Genomic DNA, 20855 nt, shown 5'->3' with positions numbered 1-20855 from the left:
ACATGGGTGCATTACACTTACTTCTCCAGTCACTTCATTCACTGCCATTAGACATTATTTTTAAAAATGAAATTCCTAAGGAGATTACAGAATTTGTCAGATCACAAAAAATAGTAAATCTTTTGGTTATAGTGTACCCAGCAGAATATTAACATCTGTTGCAGACTTGGTAGGACTACCTTCCAGCTGTCTTTGCAATCAGTGAATCACTGCACATTTCCTAACACTAAAGTATGATGTAGTAGCAGCTATTTATAACACTGGCGATAGGCAAACCACCTCTAATTACTGATCTGTTTCACTCTTTCCAGTCTTTTCAGAAATGTTTGAAAAAATGGCCTATGACAGAACACTATCACATTTGACTAAGAAGAACTTGTTAACTGCATCTTAGTTTCAAATTCAGATAGGACTCTTCACAGAGAAAGCAATACAAGGTGTTACAAATAAAGTCCTGGCAGTAATAAACAAGAAGAATTATTGTGTTGGTATTGTCAAGGTCTTTGTGTGCTTACAAAATTGTACTTTTCAAAGTAAAATGTGGTGCTAATGGCATCCCTCTTGCATTAATGGAATCTCATCCTTGTAAGGGGAAGCAGAGGGGTGTCACTGACAGTCTGTGTTATAGATGTGAAACTGCCCTCAGCATGGTGGGGTGGGAGAGAGGGGACAGGTTGTCTTAACAGACACAGCTCAGATGACAGCTGAACATGTCTGCTACAAACAGTTTCAATCTTAATATCACTGAGACTTGTGTTATATGGTTTCAAGTGAGCAAAGTGACCTGCTAGCACCAGAAGTAGATAGGAATAGTCATACACTGTGTGTAAAGTCACATGGGCTCAAGCTATACTCGAGAAAATCTGCTCAGCTGTTTTGCCTTTGGAAGTCTCTCTCATTGTGTTTCCCTAAAGGTAAGAGTGTCCAATTATATTGTATAATTTCACTCCTTGTTATCTAATGGGATTATCTGGGGCATTTCACCTAAAATAAATACTATTTATTCAGCAGAAGTGTGAGTAAGAATATTGTACTAAGTGTATAACCACACATTTCATAGAGGTTTTTATGTAGTCAGATTCACTTCTCAGTACATTTATTCCAGAATGATTTTTTTTTTCTCCAATAATAAAAATCAGTTTCGGTTGAACTGAGAGCTACACAAATACAATACAAGACACGAGAATATTTTTTGTGTTACTTTGGCTCCGTGTCTATGGTTCAGATTGGATCTAATTGCACAAGGGTATTCACATGCTCCCATCCACCATTGAGCAAGAAATTGGGAATCCCATGTGATCCGAAAGAAAGTTAAAAACGTAACTCATTACACACTCTTCTGCAAAGTATCTGAGTATTTAGATTCGAGAATTACAGAGTTGTGTTTGTTAGCTTCAGGACAAATAGCTGTTTTCACTGTAAAGCATGACAAGCAATAATACATCATAAACAGGACTCAGTGTTTCTGAATATAGGTAACAATTTTATTTTTAAAATACCAATGTAATAAATATTAAGCTAAAACAGCAGCTGTTCAGTAAAACAGCTCTTTCTTCTGAATTTCTTTATTTTATATTTAGCTGAAATAGCATGAGTAGCATTAAGCAATACACAGTGTAAAACTAAGTTTTTGTGATTTGTCTTGTTAATGAATATCTTTACTCATCCCATGTCCCTGCAGGTTTTCCTTCAGATGGGATCTACAGAATATAATGAATGAATGAAAAGTCTACCTTGCAACTTTGTTACACTCCCATGTCACTATTTTATCCCATATTTCCAGACCTGTCATATTAGTGGCTACGAAGTGGTCATTGCTTTTGTCTCTGCTCTGCATTCCTGTATGAGGTGACTACACTCAATTAAATTTCCCTAATCCTTTTCTGTTCTCCACAAGTTAAGAAGTGCCAGTGTATGCTCTGCACTGACTGTAGTTATTACAGTAATATGTATTTGTTTGGTCAAAAGCAGTTTACTTTTTTATTGTGCTTTATTTTATAAGAAATTGTTTTGCTTTTTTTGCAGTTCACATCAAGCTAAGCAGTTTGTCATACAGAGTGCCGAGTTTCACAAGCTGTGCCACACACTGAAGTTACAGTCAAGATCACTTGAAATAAATGAGACTATTGAAGCACTGAAAATTGTTTCATTTTTAGGTCTTCCAAGTTCAAGTCCTTTGATTCAAGTCCTTTTACAGCTAGTCAGGTACAATGTGAATGAATTGAGTTTACAACATATTGTATTCCTTGAGTTCATCTTAAAGAAATTTGATAGTTGCCCCTTAGTAGATGCACTGAATATTGCTCTACCAATTGTTTTTGAAATACAGCTTCCCATCAAATTAGATAGAGAAAATCCATCACATATGGCAGAAATGCTGCAGTATGCTGTGAGGAACAGTTTGTCTGACTCAACAGTTTCATTGCTGATTGACCGCCTTACAGGAACATGTCACAAAATGGACAAAAAAACAGCAGAGAATATTACATGGGTTTTGCTTGATGTGGATCGACCTGTACTTTCTATTCCATTTCTTTTACGTCAGACATTGAACATTGTTTCAGAAAATATTAACAGTCTTTCATTTGATGAAGTGCATGCACTTGTGAATAAAGTTGTGAAGAAGTATCGGAAGACAAGTGGTAATTTTTATCATGAAGAATTTTTGGACAGTTGTGCATCATATGTGATTGAAAAGCAGTGTACCTTGGAGAAAACTTGCTGGATCCTCAAGAAATTAACAAGGCTAGTAAGTTTAAATATAATATGCTCTTTTATATTTCATTCTTTATTTTTGCTGTGATATGTGTAAGAAAATAGCTTTTGCGCTGTACAAGTGTGAATCAATTATTCAGATAGTGTGACAATTAATAACCAAATACAGATAAGAAGGAAAATCTAATTACTAAACAGCAGAATATCAAAGGATCTTAACGATTCAAACGCTCTCAGAACCAGTGGTCTCTTAGTTAGGAAAAAACAGACTTTTTTGTGGGGATGCAGAAATTTTTAAGGGATTAAACTGGTTAAGCCGTAAGTTCAGTCAACCGAATGAGGGGGTTAAGTTGGAGACAAAAGATGGGAAAGTATAGAGATTAACACTAGCAACAGATGATATCCAAAAAAGTCTTACAGTTAGACAATGAAAGAAGAAAAGAATTCAAAATGGTAAAAGAGAGAACATGAAGCACAAAAGTACAAATAAGCTATGGCTGAAAGACAGTAACCAGTGCCATCCTTTTACAAAATATGAACGATCTCCATTATGTGCTACATTTCTGCCACCCTCCAGGCAGCAGCTCCTTATTAGTTCTTTCCATTTTCTATCCTCAGTTTTTCTACTCAGCAGTGAGATTTTCTCAACTTTTGTTTCCTATTACCACAACCATTACATCGTCCTGCTCTTCTGATGTCATTATATTGTCCTGTACTCAGGTGCTACTTTTCTTTATAGTCTTTGTTATTGTCTTTACATTACCAGATCTTTTCCTATTGTTCCTCATGTTCCATTCCATGTCATCTGCATTTTGTTGGTTTTCTTGTTCAGTTGTTTCCAGCTTCAGTTCTGCTTGCATTTGCGAAGTGGCACCCCTGTCCTTGCAAAAACCTACACCATTTTCCATATAATTTGTAACTTGAATTTTTCTTATTTATTCATTAAGATATTGGTCTGCTTCTCTTTCCCTTACTCATAATACATCCTGTCTTACAGTGATATCAATCAGTTGTGCCTGTACTGCTTGGATCTGACTGGCTTCTCCCCCATTTGCTGACTTAATCCTCACTATTTAACAACATTTATGTTCGTATTCATCATCAGTGCTGTCTCTCTTCTTTCTGGATGGAGGAACTAATCTTGAAGGAAAACATTTTTCATATGAGATCCAAACCTGCTATTTACATTGTGCCACACAAAGGGGTTTATACTGATTGAACTTTAATAACTCAAACAAAAATTACATACTTTTTAATCATATATAGTGGTATGATTTTATTGATGATTATTTACTGTTGAAGATGTTCAAAATGTCCATCATCGGCAGCAGTACAGTCTCTGCAATATTGCAGAATGGATAGTTAAATGTATGTTATGGTTGCCATTTTAATGGATTCAGAGACAATCATAATAACCTCTCTCATGTCATCCAGTGGATGCAGCTTTGTGGCATGTATGGTATCCTCTATAGTTTGTCACAGAAAGGAGTCTTAACAGCATTACATCGGGAGACCTGGGTGGAAACTTAACACTTCCTTGTTGGCGTTTCCACCTCTCAAAAAATGTTTCATCCAGGAATTGCTGCACACCATTATTGTAATGTGATGGTGCACTGTCTTGTTGAAAAAAAAACAATCTTCATCCCAGTATAGTTGGTGAACAGCTAGTACAATTTGTTCATGCAATATGGTAAGGTACTTCAGAGCTGACCCTGTTCCTTCAAAAAAGAATGGCCCTACACGTCCTCTGACAGGCATACCATGCCAGACTGGTAATCCAGGAAGAATAACAGCTCATATTTTTCTATAACAAGGGAATTAACTCTTGCCTATTACATACTGTTATGGCAATTGATGGTTCCATTCAGTTTCAAATGTCATGTCACCAGATCAAACAATGGTGTCAGTCAATTGTTCATTTTCGCAAATGCATTCACAAAATTTGAGGCACTTATCCATCATCCTTATTTGTCATGTGGAGAAACCTGGGAATGTAAGGTTCCACTTTGCTTGCTATAAAATTTGTTGAATACTTTATTTGCTGACACCTGATTCATGTGCAGCTTGTTATATTGGATTTCTTTCCTGGATCTTGTGAAAGCTTGTACCACTGTGTGTACTCCTCTTTCGTCCATTACAGATTTATTCCTGACACACTGTCCCTTCTTCAGAAAACTTCCCTCTTAGATTTGTCACATAATTGCATTATTGTTACACGTGATGGTGATGCAGTATCATACTCTGCCTGCCATTGTCTCTGCACTTCTTTCATGATTTCGTATTTTTAGTAACACTCTAAAATCCACTTTCTTTGCCCTATGGACAAGTCTCCAGCAATCTTGTTATTTATTTATAGTCAGTAGCAACTTGAAATAAACAACAAAAAACAAATAAGTGACTACACACACTAGTCGTGAGTGCACCACAGAATTACAATTGGTTTGAGGTCATCATTAATTCCTCTTTGTTATTAAAGTTCGTAAAGCATGAACCGCTTTGTGAGACACCATGTATTTTGTTGGCCGACTGGTTCCAAATGTAACCCAATTTCACAAATTATGTTAATCACCATATTTATGTAGGGTAAAATCCTGATTATCCAGCATTATATTGTTTTATTTATTTGGCTAGTGTATACACTGATGCGCCAAAACATTATAACCACTGCCCAGCATGAGACTGAATGTTAGCTGGTGGAATTATGAGCATGCAGCACAGGAAAGGAAAAATATATAAGTAAAGCACATACGAATGGGGAATCATTGTAATGACAATACAGGAAAAAATGGGGAATCCATTGACATTAATGACTTTACACACACACACACACACACACACACACACACACACACACACACACTGCCACTGTCATGTTTCTGGGCACTAACCTTGGACTGCTGCTGCGTCTGAGGTAAGCAGCAGTCTAGCTGAGGAGGTATGTGTGGGAATATGGAAGGGGGGATGGGGACGGGGGGGGGGGGGGGAGATATGAGGGGTCAATGGTAGTGGGAGGATACGTGGGACAAGTCCTGCATGCAGGTCTATTGCAGGAGTATGATCCATGAGGCAAATGGTTGTAATTAGGGTTGGAGGAGGGACGGACAAGGATATTGGATAGGTTGAGTGATGGGCAAGAAGACCATTGTGAGAGGGATGGGGTGAATATTTTTCATTTCAGTGCATGATGAGAGGTATTCAAAACAGTGGCAGAGAATTTTATTCACTTGCTACAGTGCCAGGTGGTACTGAGACACAAGAGGAGTGCTCCAGCTGGCTATTGGCTTTGTGAGGAATGGTAAATGACTGGGAAAATACAGTATGGGAGATCTGTTTCTGAACAGTGTTGGGAGAGTAATTTTGGTCTGTGAAGGTCTCTCACTTAGACCCTTTGCATATTTGCAGAGGAATGGCTGACCACTACAGATGTGGTGACGATATATGGCTAGGCTTTGGGAAGGCACTTCCTAGTGTGGGATGAATAGAATCTGTCGTAGGGGGAGTATTGTTGGTGATTGGTAGGCCTGTTATAGACGGAGGTGCTGGTATAGCCATCCTTGAGGTGGAAACTGACATTGAGGAAGATGGCTTGTTGGACTGAGGAGAAACCAGGTGAAGCGAATGTGGAAGAAGGTGTTGATACTCTGGAGAAATGTGGATAGGGTGTCATCACCCTCAGTGCAGATTATGTAAATGTTATGAGTGAATCTGAACGAGTTGGGAGGTTTGGGATGGTGGGGTTCCTCTAGATGGCCCAGGAACAGGTTAGCATAGGATGGTGCCCTTTGGGTACCCACTGCTGTACCACATATCTGTTTGTAGGTGATGCCCTCAAAAGAGAAGTGATTGTGGTTATGGGCTAAAGGTGTTGGTCCATAAGGGCAGAGATTCTGTCTGTGGGCTTCAGTGAGTGTCCTGGATTTATGTGCTTCAGGAAACATGCAGATGGTAGGAGAGGTGGGATCGAGCAGAGAGAGTAAAGATTTGAGGAGGGACTGGAGAATCTGCTGGATTTCAGGAATGGAACCACTGTGACAGGGCTTGTATGTGGACATATCTGACAGCTGGTGGCGATACTTCATCAGGTAATCCCTGTAGTTCATAACCACAGTGGTGGAGCCTTTGTCAGCTGGTAGTATTATAAGATCAGGATCAGTTTTTAGGTGTGAATTGTGTTTCTTCTTGCAGATTTGATGTTGGTTTCCATTTTGAGGGATTTGGGGAATGATGGTGAGGTATGATTTGATGTTAAGAAATTCTGAAAAGTTAACAGAGAATGATTTGTGGCAAGGGAGGTGGATTATGATTAGATGGAGGAGTAAATTCTGAATGGAATCTGATTAGTATTGTTAGTGGTGAAAACATGCTTCAACTGTAGGGACCAGAAGAAGGAGAGGAGGTCTTTTTAATAAGCCCAGCATAATTGAATTTGGAAGTGGGGCAAAAGGCTGGACCTATGGGAAGGACTTAGACTTCTGTTGGGCTGAGGCTTTTGGAAGACAGATTCATGAATGTGCTATGGGTTGGTGAAGGCTCTGAGTTCTGTAGGATAGTGGGAAGAAGTTTCAGAGGCTGTGGTAGATGTGGTATGTCAGCAAAGCAGGGTTTGGCAATTGTGAGGGTGGGAGAAGTTTCATGGAGGCACTTGTAAGCACAGTGGATAGTAGTAGTCCAGGGCATGAGTATGAGGTGAACAGATTGAACAGTTTTTTGAGGTAACGTATTAGGTGCTGCTCTAATACCAGGAGGGTAAGAGTTTCAATCTTGGATATGAGATGCAGGAACTTGAATTGCAGAGCAGGAGAATTTGTGGATGGAGAGAAGGTAGTACAGGAGGGTTTGTAAGACTGTGTCCTGAAGCCTATGGACTGACAATTTGTACAGATAGAAATCACTGTGGAACAAGGGGCTGCAGCCTGCAGCCAGAGATGGTTAATTTGGTGGTCAGGCCATTTGGGGGGATTCCATGAGCTTGGCAAGAATGCAGGTGCAGTACATGAGATTGGGCTCTGGGCAAAGATGACCAAACATTTCTTCATTGGCACACATGGATGTGCAAGAATCTATAGTGGAGCATAAAGAAACACACAAAAATGTGTGTGTGTGTGGGGGGGGATAGCAAAAAGGATGAAATGGGTGAAGATGTAACATGAGTAAGTAGATCTTTATAGTGAAAATTGATAATGGTGTGAAAATGAAGTGAGTGGGGTGCAGGTAGGTAGATGGAGATGTGTGAAGAGAGGGGGCAGCAGACATAATATTATTGCATGAGGTCACAAAATTGTATGATTGAATAAGACGAAAGGGAGGGGGTTTAGGCGTGGGTACAACAAAGTACGAATGGTGCAGGAAAATGCGCAAGTGTAAAGGTCCATGAATGATAATATATCAAGAGGTAGAATGTGGGACATGAAGTGTTGCAACCTACAATCGGTGCAGGCATGTAACTCACCTCTGGCTGTAACACCTTCTACAATGCCCTCTACCTGTTCAAGTTCCATCAGTCCATAGACCTCACCAACCTAGTCCTGCAAATCACCCTTGCATTACCTACTTTCCATCCATAAAATTTTCCTGCTCTGCAATCCCAAATTCCTGCATCCCATCTCCCAGATTGAAACCCTTGCCCTCCAGGAACTAGGGTAGTATGCACAACACCACTCCAAAAGGAAACTGTCCCATCTGTTCTCCTCACACTTTGCCTTGGGCTACCATTACCCACCAAGACTACAAGTGCCTCCATTTCTCACACAACCTTTCATAGCCACCAAACCCTGCCTTGCTGCAATAGCACAGTCATGAACTTATCCTCCAAAAGCCTGAGTCCCACAAAAGTATTAGTTCTTTCCAACCTTTGCCCCACTCCCAAAGTCAATAATGTTGGACTTGTTAAAGGCCTTCTGTCCTTGTCCTGGTCCCTACAATTGAAACACTTTTTCAGCATCAACACTACCAATCAGACTCAATCCAACTGCCGGCAAAGGCTCCACCACTGTCTGCGCCAGCTGTCAGATATGTCCACATGCAAGTCCTGTCACAGTGGCCCCTCTCCAGAAATCTGACAGTATCTCCAATCCACCCTCAGATCCGTATGTTCATCCCAGAACCACTTCCTGAATTTCTCTCTCTCTCTCCTCACCCTCACCACTCTCTGCACTCCTACCTTCTACACGTTTCATTAAGTACATATACCTATTGTGGCCAGTTGCTGTGTCCCCACAGAGAGAATCTATGTCCTTGAGGACCAAAGCCTTTAGCCTATTACCCATAACCCACCGTCCTGTACAAAACTCACCAGCCATTTCCTCCACTGACTCTCCACAGCTTCTGTTCTTTTACCGCCTACCCACAGCATATCATTGTCAATGTTCTCCCCCCCACCCAGCTGGCCGGTGTGGCCGTGCGGTTCTAGGCGCTTCAGTCTGGAACCGTGTGACCGCTACGGTCGCAGGTTCGAATCCTGCCTCGGGCAGGGATGTGTGTGATGTCCTTAGGTTAGTTAGGTTTAAGTAGTTCTAAGTTCTAGGGGACTGATGATCTCAGAAGTTAAGTCCCATAGTGCTCAGAGCCATTTGAACCACACCACCCCCCCCCCCCCCCCACCCACCCACCAACTTCCTCAATCCCTTGATGCTACTAGCCACTATCTGTCCTGGCAACTGACTGACTCCAAACGTACCAACCTCCTCCCTGGTCACCATAACCAACTATATCCTCGCCTGCAACTGCTTCTGCTTTGAAAGCATCATCTACAAACAAATCTGTGGCATAGCAATATGCACCCACATGGCACCATCCTTTGCTGAGCTATTCATGGACCATCTAGACGAATTCTTGGTTGTTGTTGTTGTTGTTGTTGTTGTTGTTGTTGTGGTCTTCAGTCCTGAGACTGGTTTGATGCAGCTCTCCATGCTACTCTATCCTGTGCAAGCTTCATCATCTCCCAGTACCTAGTGGAACCTACATCCTTCTGAATCTGCTTGGTGTATTCATCTCTTGGTCTCCCTCTATGATTTTTACCCTCCTCGCTGCCCTCCAATACTAAATTGGTGATCCCTTGATGCCTCAGAACATGTCCTACCAACCGATCCCTTCTTCTAGTCAAGTTGTGCCACAAACTTCTCTTCTCCCCAATCCTATTCAACACCTCCTCATTAGTTATGTGATCTACCCATCTAATCTTCAACATTCTTCTGTAACCCCACATTTCGAAAGCTTCTATTCTCTTCTTGTCCAAACTATTTTTCATCCGTGTTTCACTTCCATACATGGCTACACTCCATACAAATACTTTCAGAAACGACTTCCTGACAGTTAAGTCTATATTCGATGTTAACAAATTTCTCTTCTTCAGAAACGCTTTCCTTGCTATTGCCAGTCTACATTTTATATCCTCTCTGCTTCGACCATCATCAGTTATTTTGCTCCCCAAATAGCAAAACTCCTTTACTACTTTATGTGTCTCATTTCCTAATCTAATAACCTCAACATCATCCGACTTAATTCGACTACATTCCATTATCCTCGTTTTGCTTTTGTTGATGTTCATCTTATATCCTCCCTTCTAGACACTGTCCATTCCGTTCAACTGCTCTTCCAAGTCCTTTGCTGTCTCTGACAGAATTACAATGTCATCGGCGAACCTCAAAGTTTTTATTTCTTCTCCATGGATTTTAATACCTACTACAAACTTTTCTTTTGTTTCCTTTATTGCTTGATCAATATACAGATTAAATAACATCGGGGAGAGGCTACAACCCTGCCTTACTCCCTTCCCAACCACTGCTTCCCTTTCATGCCCCTCAACTCTTATAACTGCCATTTGGTTTCTATACAAATTGTAAATAGACTTTCGCTCCGTATATTTTACCCCTGCCACCTTCAGAATTTGAGAGAGAGTATTTCAGTCAACATTGTCAAAAGCTTTCTCTAAGTCTACAAATGCTAGAAATGTAGGTTTGCCTTTCCTTAATCTAGCTTCTAAGATAAGCCGTAGGGTCAGTATTGCCGGACGTGTTCCAATATTTGTACGGAATCCAAACTGATCTTCCCCAAGGTCGGCTTCTCCTAGTTTCTCCATTCGTCTGTAAAGAATTCGCGTTAGTATTTTGCAGCTGTGACTTATTAAACTGATAGTTCGGTAATTTTCTTGGTAACCACTCATAATCACAAACCACTCAGATGATTCAGATTCATAAATAACATCTTTATGATCTGGACTGAAGCTGAGGACACCCTGTCCACATTCCTCCAGAGTATCAACACCTTCTACCACATTCACTTCACCTGGTCCTCCTGAGCCCAACATGCCACCTTCCTCAGTGTCACCCTACCTCAAGGATGTCTACATCAGCAGCTCTGCCCATATCAAACCTACATACTACCAGCTACCACCCATGGCACACCAAGACACTGAGAAGTGCTTACTATGCAGCCTAACCACCTGTGGTCATCACAGGTATAGTGGCGAGAAGTCCATCTGCAAGTATACCAAAAACAGATCTCCTGTGCCTTCCTTCCCCAGTCATCTACCATCCTCCACATACCCACTGTCCGGCCGCAAAGGAGTATGTAGGAAAGTATCACTGGATGGTGAGTCATTTCTTTTAGCCACAATGTGATGTGTGTGAACCATTAGAGCCTAGCTTCCAGCCTTGTTAAGCACACTTGCAGTGGAAAAAATATAACTATGAACTGTTGTTGTTGTTGTGGTCTTCAGTCCTGAGACTGGTTTGATGCAGCTCTCCATGCTACTCTATCCTGTGCAAGCTTCTTCATCTCCCAGTACCTACTGCAACCTACATCCTTCTGAATCTGCTTAGTGTATTCATCTCTTGGTCTCCCCCTACAATTTTTACCCTCCTCGCTGCCCTCCAATACTAAATTGGTGATCCCTTGATGCCTCAGAACATGTCCTACCAAACGATCCCTTCTTCTGGTCAAGTTGTGCCACAAACTCCTCTTCTCCCCAATCCTATTCAATACCTCCTCATTAGTTATGTGATCTACCCATCTAATCTTCAGCATTCTTCTGTAGCACCACATTTCGAAAGCTTCTATTCTCTTCTTGTCCAAACTATTTATCGTCCATGTTTCACTTCCATACATGGCTACACTCCATACAAATACTTTCAGAAATGACTTCCTGACACTTAAATCTATACTCAATGTTAACAAATTTCTCTTCTTCAGAAACGCTTTCCTTGCCATGCCAGTCTACATTTTATATCCTCTCTGCTTCGACCATCATCAGTTATTTTGCTCCCCAAATAGCAATACTCCTTTACTATTTTAAGTGTCTCATTTCCTAATCTAATACCCTCAACATCACCCGACTTAATTCGATTACATTCCATTATCCTCGTTTTGCTTTTGTTGATGTTCATCTTATATCCTCCCTTCAACACACCATCCATTCCATTCAACTGCTCTTCCAAGTCCTTTGCTGTCTCTGACAGAATTACAATGTCATCGGCGAACCTCAAAGTTTTTATTTCTTCTCCATGGATTTTAATACCTACTCCGAATTTTTCTTTTGTTTCCTTTACTGCTTGCTCAATATACAGATTGAATAACATCGGGGAGAGGCTACAACCCTGTCTTACTCTCTTCCCAACCACTGCTTCCCTTTCATGTCCCTCGACTTTTATAACTGCCATCTGGTTTCTGTACAAATTGTAAATAGCCTTTTGCTCCCTGTATTTTACCCCTGCCACCTTTAAAATTTGAAAGAGAGTATTCCAGTCAACATTGTCAAAAGCTTTCTCTAAGTCTACAAATGCTAGAAACGTAGGTTTTGCCTTTCCTTAATCTTTCTTCTAAGATAAGTCATAGGGTCAGTATTGCCTCACGTGTTCCAACATTTCTACGGAATCCAAACTGATCTTCCCCGAGGTCGGCTTCTACAAGATTTTCCATTCGTCTGTAAAGAATTCGCGTTAGTATTTTGCAGCTGTGACTTATTAAACTGATAGTTCGGTAATTTTCACATCTGTCAACACCTGCTTTCTTTGGGATTCGAATTATTATATTCTTCTTGAAGTCTGAGGGTATTTTGCCTGTCTCATACATCTTGCTCACAAGAAGGTAGAGTTTTGTCAGGACTGGCTCTCCCAAGGCCGTCAGTAGTTCTAATGGAATGTTATCTACTCCCAGGGCTTTGTTTCGACTCAGGTCTTTCATCAGTGCTCTGTCAAACTCTTCACGCAGTATCGTATCTCCCATTTCATCTTCATCTACATCCTCTTCCATTTCTATAATATTGTCCTCAAGAACATCACCCCTGTATAGACCCTCTACATACTCCTTCCACCTTTCTGCTTTCCCTTCTTTGCTTAGAACTGGTTTTCCATCTGAGCTCTTGATGTTCATACAAGTGGTACTCTTATCTCCAAAGGTCTCTTTAATTTTCCAGTAGGCAGTATCTATCTTACCGCTCATGAGATAAGCCTCTACATCCTTACATTTGTCCTCTAGCCATGTCTGGTTAGCCATTTTGCACTTCCTGTCGATCTCATTTTTGTGACGTTCGTATTCCTTTTTGCCTCCCTTCATTTACTGCATTTTTATATTTTCTCCTTTCATCAATTAAATTCAATATTTCTTCTGTTACCCAAGGATTTCTACTAGCACTCATCTTTTTACCTACTTGTTCCTCTGCTGCCTTCACTACTTCATCCCTCAGAGCTACCCATTCTTCTTCTACTGTATTTTTTGCCCCATTCCTGTCAATTGTCCCCTTATGCTCTCCCTAAAACTCTGTACAACCTCTGGTTTAGTCAGTTTATCCAGGTCCCATCTCCTTAAATTCCCACCTTTTTGCAGTTTCTTCAGTTGTAATCTACAGTTCATAACCAATAGATTGTGGTCAGAATCCACATCTGCCCCTGGAAATGTCTTACAATTTAAAACCTGGTTCCTAAATCTCTGTCTTACCATTATATAATCTATCTGATACCTTTTAGTATCTCCAGGATTCTTCCATGTATACAACCTTCTTTTATGATTCTTGAACCAAGTGTTAGCTATGATTTAAGTTATGCTCTGTGCAAAATTCTACCAGATGGCTTCCTCTTTCATTTCTTACCCCCAATCCATATTCACCTACTATGTTTCCTTCTCTCCCTTTTCCTACACTCGAATTCCAGTCACTCATGACTATTAAATTTTCGTCTCCCTTCAATACCTGAATAATTTCTTTTATATCATCATACATTTCTTCAATTTCTTCGTCATCTGCAGAGCTAGTTGGCATATAAACTTGTACTACTGTAGTAGGCATGGGCTTCGTGTCTATCTTGACCACAATAATGCGTTCACTGCTGTTTGCACATAGCTTACCCTCATTCCTATTTTTTTTTATTAATTATTAAACCTACTCCTGCATTACCCCTATTTGATTTTGTATTTATAATCCTGTATTCACCTGACCAGAAGTCTTGTTCCTCCTGCCACTGAACTTCACTAATTCCCACTATATCTAACTTTAACCTATCCATTTCCCTTTTTAAATTTCCTGACTTACCTGCCTGATTAAGGGATCTGACATTCCACGCTCCGATCCATAGAACACCAGTTTTCTTTCTCCTGATGATGACATCCTACTGAGTAGTCCCTGCCTGGAGATCCGAATGGGGGACTATTTTACCTCCGGAATATTTTACCCAAGAGGACGCCATCATCATTTAACCATACAGTAAAGCTGCATGCCCTCGGGAAAAATTACGCCTGTAGTTTCCCCTTGCTTTCAGCCGTTCGCAGTACCAGCACAGCAAGGCCGTTTTGGTTAGTGTTACAAGGCCAGATCAGTCAATCATACAGACTGTTGCCCCTGCAACTACTGAAAAGGCTGCTGCCCCTCTTCAGGAACCACACATTTGTCTGGCCTCTCCACAGATACCCCTCTGTTGTGGTTGCACCTACGGTACGGCTATCTGTATCGTTGAGGCACGCAAGCCTCCCCACCACTGGCAAGGTCCATGGTTCATGAGGGGGGGAGGACAAACTCATGTATTAATAATTTATTTAATTTGTGTGAATTTCAGTTCTGTAACCATTTTCATTCCAGAGTTACAAAAAATGGCCTTAAACTCTAAATTATGAACTTGAAATTATTCTGAACTTTTCACCGACTGAACAATCAATAGTTTGCTGAGTGTATATTAGTTTAAACAAACTATTGAAAGTTACTTTTCAAAGATACATAATTTTTGGTATAAATTTTATTCCACAAAAGTTTTATTTACCTTTTTGCATATTATATATCACAGGGCTGTCAGTTTCATTTATTTTCCATAAACTGTAAGAATCACAGATGCGAGAGAGCTATGTATGTGGAATCAGGTTGCTTGTACAATGTGTGTGTGTGTGTGTGTGTGTGTGTGTGTGTGTGTGTGTGTGTGTGTGTCACTTGCAAAGAGGATGTCTGATTTCTGTATTCAGCTAGTATATTCTAGTTGGGGGAAGAGCCTTTTGGTTTTCCATCTTTTTAGGTTTTTGTAAGACATTTAAATTTCATTCTGAGAACATTCCAGATTACAGCTCTCTTAGTTTTGATATGAAGTAATGATATCTGTTAATTGGTAGGCGAGCTAAAGTGCAAGAAGTAAGAGAAGTTGATTGGTTTTAGTTTCCAGTAGCCAATCAGAAGTGAGAGAGCTCTCGAGTGTTTGCTGTGAGGCACGAAGATATTGTGCACTTCTGAAGGGGAGATGGTGCCCAGCCGTGTTTGAGATTGCGGCACCATTCGCTGATGAAAATTTTAATTTTGAGCTACTATTCAGTTTTTGTACTTGATATAGCCGTGGGAAAAGTATGTCACTCATGGGATAGCATATTACACAATGTTTGGAGAGTTAAATGACTTTGTGATTGAATTAATTGAAATAAAAATTCCACCAGGCATATGAGGCCTGTATAAAAAGTATCCAACCTTTGGCCAGAAAAAATATTTCGAATACGTGGTGGGGTTGTGACCCTAATCCCCTTCAGAGTAAGCCCCTTGTATTTGCACACACTTAGCCCACCAATCCTTCCACTGCCGGAAACACCTCTGCAAGTCTCCTTTTGGAATGATGTCCAGCTTCGTCATCAACTTCTGCATTATCTCCTCTCTACTCTCAAAACATGAATCTTTCATGGGCGTCTTCAATTTTGAAAACAACCAGAAGTCGCAAGGAGCCATGTCTGGATAGTAGGGAGGTTGGCGAACGACTGTAATTCCATGTTTGGCCAAGAAATTTTGGATCAAGTGGGATGAAAGTGTGGGGGCGTTGACATAATGCAGTTCCCAGTTTTTCGCTGTCCACGTCTGTCTTTTGCGTCGAACTGCGTCACAGAGTCGCTGGATAACATCTTGTTAGTACTCCTTTGTCACTGTTTGTCCTTCCAGTGTGTATTCATGATGCACAATTCCACGGACATCAAAGAAGGCAGTCTGCATCATCTTGATTTTGCTTCACACCTGCCACACTTTCTTCGGTCTTGGAGGCTCGGGATGCTTCCATTGCGACGACTGTCTTTTTGTTTCTGGATTGTACCCATACACCCATGACTCATCTCCAGTTATCAAGGTGTTCAGAAACCCAGGATCAGTGTTGGTGGTGTCCAGAATGGTGCAATGTCAAAATGGAGGTCTTTTTGTTCCGCCGACAACAACTTGGACACGAATTTCACAGCCACTCCATGCATGTTCAAATCATCGTGCAAAGTTGCATGTACAGAATTTGTACTCGCTCTGACCTCTTGGGCAATCTCCTGCATGGTCAAACGAGGATCTGCCATCACCAAATTTTGCATCCTCACAAAGACAGGTGCACTCCGAGCAGTTTGGGTCCTGAACCACTCCTTAATTTGTGTTACACCCACCGCATCTTCTCCAAACACCTGCTGAATCATACAAATTGTTTCGCTTTTAGAATCACCAAGCTTTTGACAAAATTTGATGCAGTTTCTTTGCTCAAAACGTTCAGGCATCTTGAGAGAATCGGTAATCCGACAAACACATTGTGTAGCACCTCACTCAGCGACCGACAGGCAGCGACCGACGTGCTGGAAGGCGGGGACAAAATTCATGCATGCACATAAAGGTCTCTTCCTTTACTGTGTACAGTGGCACCATGCTATCATCTCCCTTTAGCGTAGGAGAATCAAAGGTCGGATACTTTTTAGACAGGCCTCGTATGCCCTCAGGTGCTCAGCATTTGTTTGCTAAGTACGGACTTGGTGACGTTGGGGGTCCTGAGCTGGTGGCTGGTAAGCGCTGCCAGTCCTCTGTCACTGTAAGCTCTGGGCCTGCTTCTGCAACCATCACGTGGCGTGGCTGTGGAATGTTGAGAGTCTCAGGGAACTGGGATCTTGGTTTGACTGCCCGGATCGCAAGGATGGCATAAACCTCTGAAAACACCCCTCAGTCTCAATGTGTGCTGCGCACTAGTGAGATGTATGACTATTGAGATGGAACAGTTGTTAGTGGGCAAGATCTGGGAAACTTGCCACACCTCGGTTGCGCAAGGCTTACCAGGCTGGCAGGGCTCTGCCTGAGTGGACCCTTATTTCCCTAGCTATTCGTGGAAATGAAATGGATCCTTCTAAATTTTCTTTTCCTCCTCCCAGCAGAAAGAGTGGGCCGCAGGTAGGTACCAACACCCAATGAAATAAGAGGGCTCGTGTAGCCAGTTCTCCTGAGGGGTGAAATCTAAGAGTTTTGGGTCTAGCAATCGAACACATGCTAGCAATCAGAATGTATATTTAATTGTCAAAAAGAAAGAAGCCAGCTTCAAGAAACTTTTACCTTTCTATATTCAAAAAGGTTTAGAAGACACTGCTGTAAGTTTAAAATCTGTTGAGTGATTGCGTAACAGGACACTGTTGGTGGAAACCGCAATGTTAACGTTAAGAATATACTGAATGTGCAATGCCTTGGGGAATATGCCATCAAAACTGAACTGCACACCACCTTGAATTACAGCAAAGGTGTTGTGATGTGCAGGGGTCTAATGAACATTCCCAAGGAGGAACTGAAAGATGAGTGGCCTCCAGAAGGAATTGTTGATGTGTAAAATATCATGAAGAGGGTAGGTAGAGATCTTGTGAAGTCCCACTCCTTTATCATGACGTTTAATACCTTCCTGAGTTTATTAAGGCAGGTTTCCATTGCATACCGTATTTACTCGAATCTAGGCCGCACTCGAATCTAAGCCGCACCTGAAAAACGAGACTTGAAATCAAGGAAAAAAAATTTCCCGAATCTAAGCCGCAACTAAAATTTGAGACTCAAAATTCAAGGGGAGAGAAAAGTTTTAGGCCGCACCTCCAAATCGAAACAAAGTTGGTCCATTGTAATATGAGACACAATTTAAGTCGAATGAATTACGATTCAGCTATAGTAGTTTGGTTCGAGTCATAAGCTTAGCAGTTTGGCTTTACCAGGTAGCCATTGCTAAGCGTCAGGCACCCCATCCGTATTTATACGGATACCCTTCCTTTTTCACGTGCTTCGTCTGGTTTGAATTGATTGCTTATTTTTCTTTGATCTGATAAGTGCCATTCTCTTTGTTATAGGTGTTTACGTCACTCTAAGCTGAAAATGCATTACTGTACTGTGTCATGCATTGTTTGTCGCATCTGATAATGAGTGTTTACGGCTTGCCGCCGCTGGCAGCAAGGCTTGCTTTTGTGCCGCTACCTCCGCTTACAATTTAAAAAAAAAAAAAAAAAAAAAAAAAAAAAAAAAAAAAAAAAAAAAAAAAAAAAAAAAAAGAGGAATCGTCTCATTAGCGAAACAATGGCAAGAGACTACTATTTGTTGTTACTTACACTGCTGATTTCTTTGATAATGATCAACAAGAACCAAATAATAGACTGCGTATGATAGAAGATGTTCTGAACGAGAGTTTAGCGAAAATTTTTCTCCGTTTGAAAATCTTTGCAGACGCGTCTTTAGTACATTACATTCTGCACAGAAATTAGTCATTTTAAATTTAAAAATCTAGTCAATTGCCGTGCTTCATTTCTGACTGTACCACTATTAGGAATAAGAATAACATGAATATAAACATGACATGATATGTGTATTCTTCCACGTTTGCTGTTGTCTCACTCCAGTTTCGTAGTTTATTAGGCAGACAGGATTTAAATGAGATTGTAGCACACACGGAAGAATACATGGCAAAATGTTTATATTCATATTATTCTTATGGTGACGAGAATACTGCATGTGATTCACAATTCATAAAAGTTCCTATTAGCAACCATCTCTTCTCACAGGTAGGAAAAAGTTCAGAACGTAGAGTTGGCCAAATTGACAAACATCCCAAACAGTCTTGCCAGTCGGATATTCGTTGTACATTGAAATGCCGCTACATTCGAAGATGAACAATACGGAATTTGTATTTACTTCGTTGAATAATGTATGAAAATGCAGTGGTCGAAACTTGGGGTGGAGAAAAAAGCTCGTCTTCCACCCTTTTTTTAAATTTATTTACTGGCGCAGAGATTTTGGCGCCAGTATTTTTCTTTGTGCCGGCAAAGCATGCCTGTGTAGCGCTACATATATTCGACGGCAGAAGTTAGTTGTGGCGGCACCTACCAACATTTTTGAGAACTTCCGCTTACTTCACACTCGATTCTAAGCCGCAGGTGGTTTTTTGGATTACAAAAACCAAAAAAAAGTGCGGCTTAGATTCGAGTAAATACGGTAAGTGTGTGGCCTTATGTACCCATCCTAATATGGTGTTTCAAATGCCAGCACTTCGGGAATATTACTCTTGGGCGTCACAGGGAAGTTACTTGTGGTAAGTGCAGTAAGGCCACCCAGGAAGGTGTCCCAGTGTGTGGATTGCTCTGGAGCTCACCCTCTTTGGAGTCGGGACTACAATGTGTATCTAGAAGAACAAAAGATACAAGAGCTTAAAATTATGGAGCGCATCCCTTAAAATGAGGCCAAAAACATATATAAAGCCGTGCTGCTCCCAACATTTGCTACTTCCTTCACTTCGGTTGTTAAACAGCCAGTGCAAAAAGCCTGTGCTGCTACACAAATGGAGGTTGCTAGTGTGAGCACTGGTACCTGGGTTTGTCCATGGACTTGTGCTGCTGCAATCATTTCAAAGCCTGTCCCTCCCCCCAGAGCTTCAGAAAAAGCCATGGTTGCCAACATTAGGATGCTCCCTGTCCCTCCAAAGGCTCCATCTGGTATTCCGTACAATGGTGCCACAGCTGTGGCTGCAAAGTCTACAAAGCGGGGAAAAACAAAGGCAAAACGTCCACCACAGATGTAAGTGGGCAATAGACAGACCAACAATGTCAATATCAACCTCTCTTGATTCTTCTTTGGGGGCGATGGAACTTGTCAGACTAGGGCAATCGTCTCGCCCCAAGACTGAGCCTCCACCCATTGTGGGTTGCCTTCCATGGCAGAAAGTCAGGATGAAAGTGCACCCGCATGATAGTTAGCTCTTATCCTCCAATGGAACATTAATGGGTTCAGGACACACATGGAGGAACTGAAGCTTCTGGCACAGGAACACCCCCTGTGCATGTCTTTGCAGGAAACACATTTTAAAACATCTGCTATGGGGCTATACATTCTATTGCAAGGATGACTTGCTGGAGAAAGGACCAAGAGAGGGATTGCTGTGTTTGTCAATAATGCACACCTCTCCTGTGCTCTCCCTCAACTACTGACCTGCAAGCAGTTGCATTTGAAATTCATGCATGTTGGAGGGTTACAGTTCACTTGCTGTATGTACCTCTGCTAGTATGAACAACTCCCCCAATCATTTCTTCTCCTGGGAGACTTCAATGCACATCATTTCCTGTAGGGCTTGACCTCTACTTGCCCGCGGAGTCAGGTTTTGGAGAGACTCACGAGGTCTCATGAGCTGTGCATCATAAACACTGGTACTCCCCCACATTTCTGTGCTGCTACTGAGTCATTCGTGACCATCGACCTATCTCTCTGGTCTCCAGCCCTCGCCGACTCTGTTTACTGAGAGGTCATTGACGACCAGTTCCCAATCCACATTCACTAACTGGATGGAGAATTGCTCCAACAGAAGCCATGAGAATGGGACGTCATCAGGGATAACTGCACACTGTTCAGCCAACTGGATGTGTTTGAAATTCCAATAGCATCCAGGAAC

General features: G+C 41.4%; 1 protein-coding gene across 6 annotated transcripts in view; it reads left to right on the top strand.

The window, feature by feature from the left end:
* The window catches only part of LOC126187753 (uncharacterized), a 100587-nt gene that overhangs the window by 41795 nt on the left and 37937 nt on the right, over window positions 1-20855 (top strand). For 5 of the 6 annotated variants that reach the window (XM_049929008.1, XM_049929010.1, XM_049929006.1 and 2 more), the window contains one exon: window positions 2026-2749. In XM_049929008.1, the coding sequence (XP_049784965.1) occupies window positions 2026-2749 (724 nt within the window). The remainder of the gene's footprint in view (window positions 1-2025; window positions 2750-20855) is intronic. The other variant, XM_049929011.1, reaches the window with a different exon arrangement.

This window comes from Schistocerca cancellata, chromosome 5, assembly GCF_023864275.1.
Source record: "Schistocerca cancellata isolate TAMUIC-IGC-003103 chromosome 5, iqSchCanc2.1, whole genome shotgun sequence".
Taxonomy (NCBI): Eukaryota; Metazoa; Arthropoda; class Insecta; order Orthoptera; family Acrididae; genus Schistocerca; species Schistocerca cancellata.
This window is presented reverse-complemented; position numbering and strand designations above follow the sequence as displayed.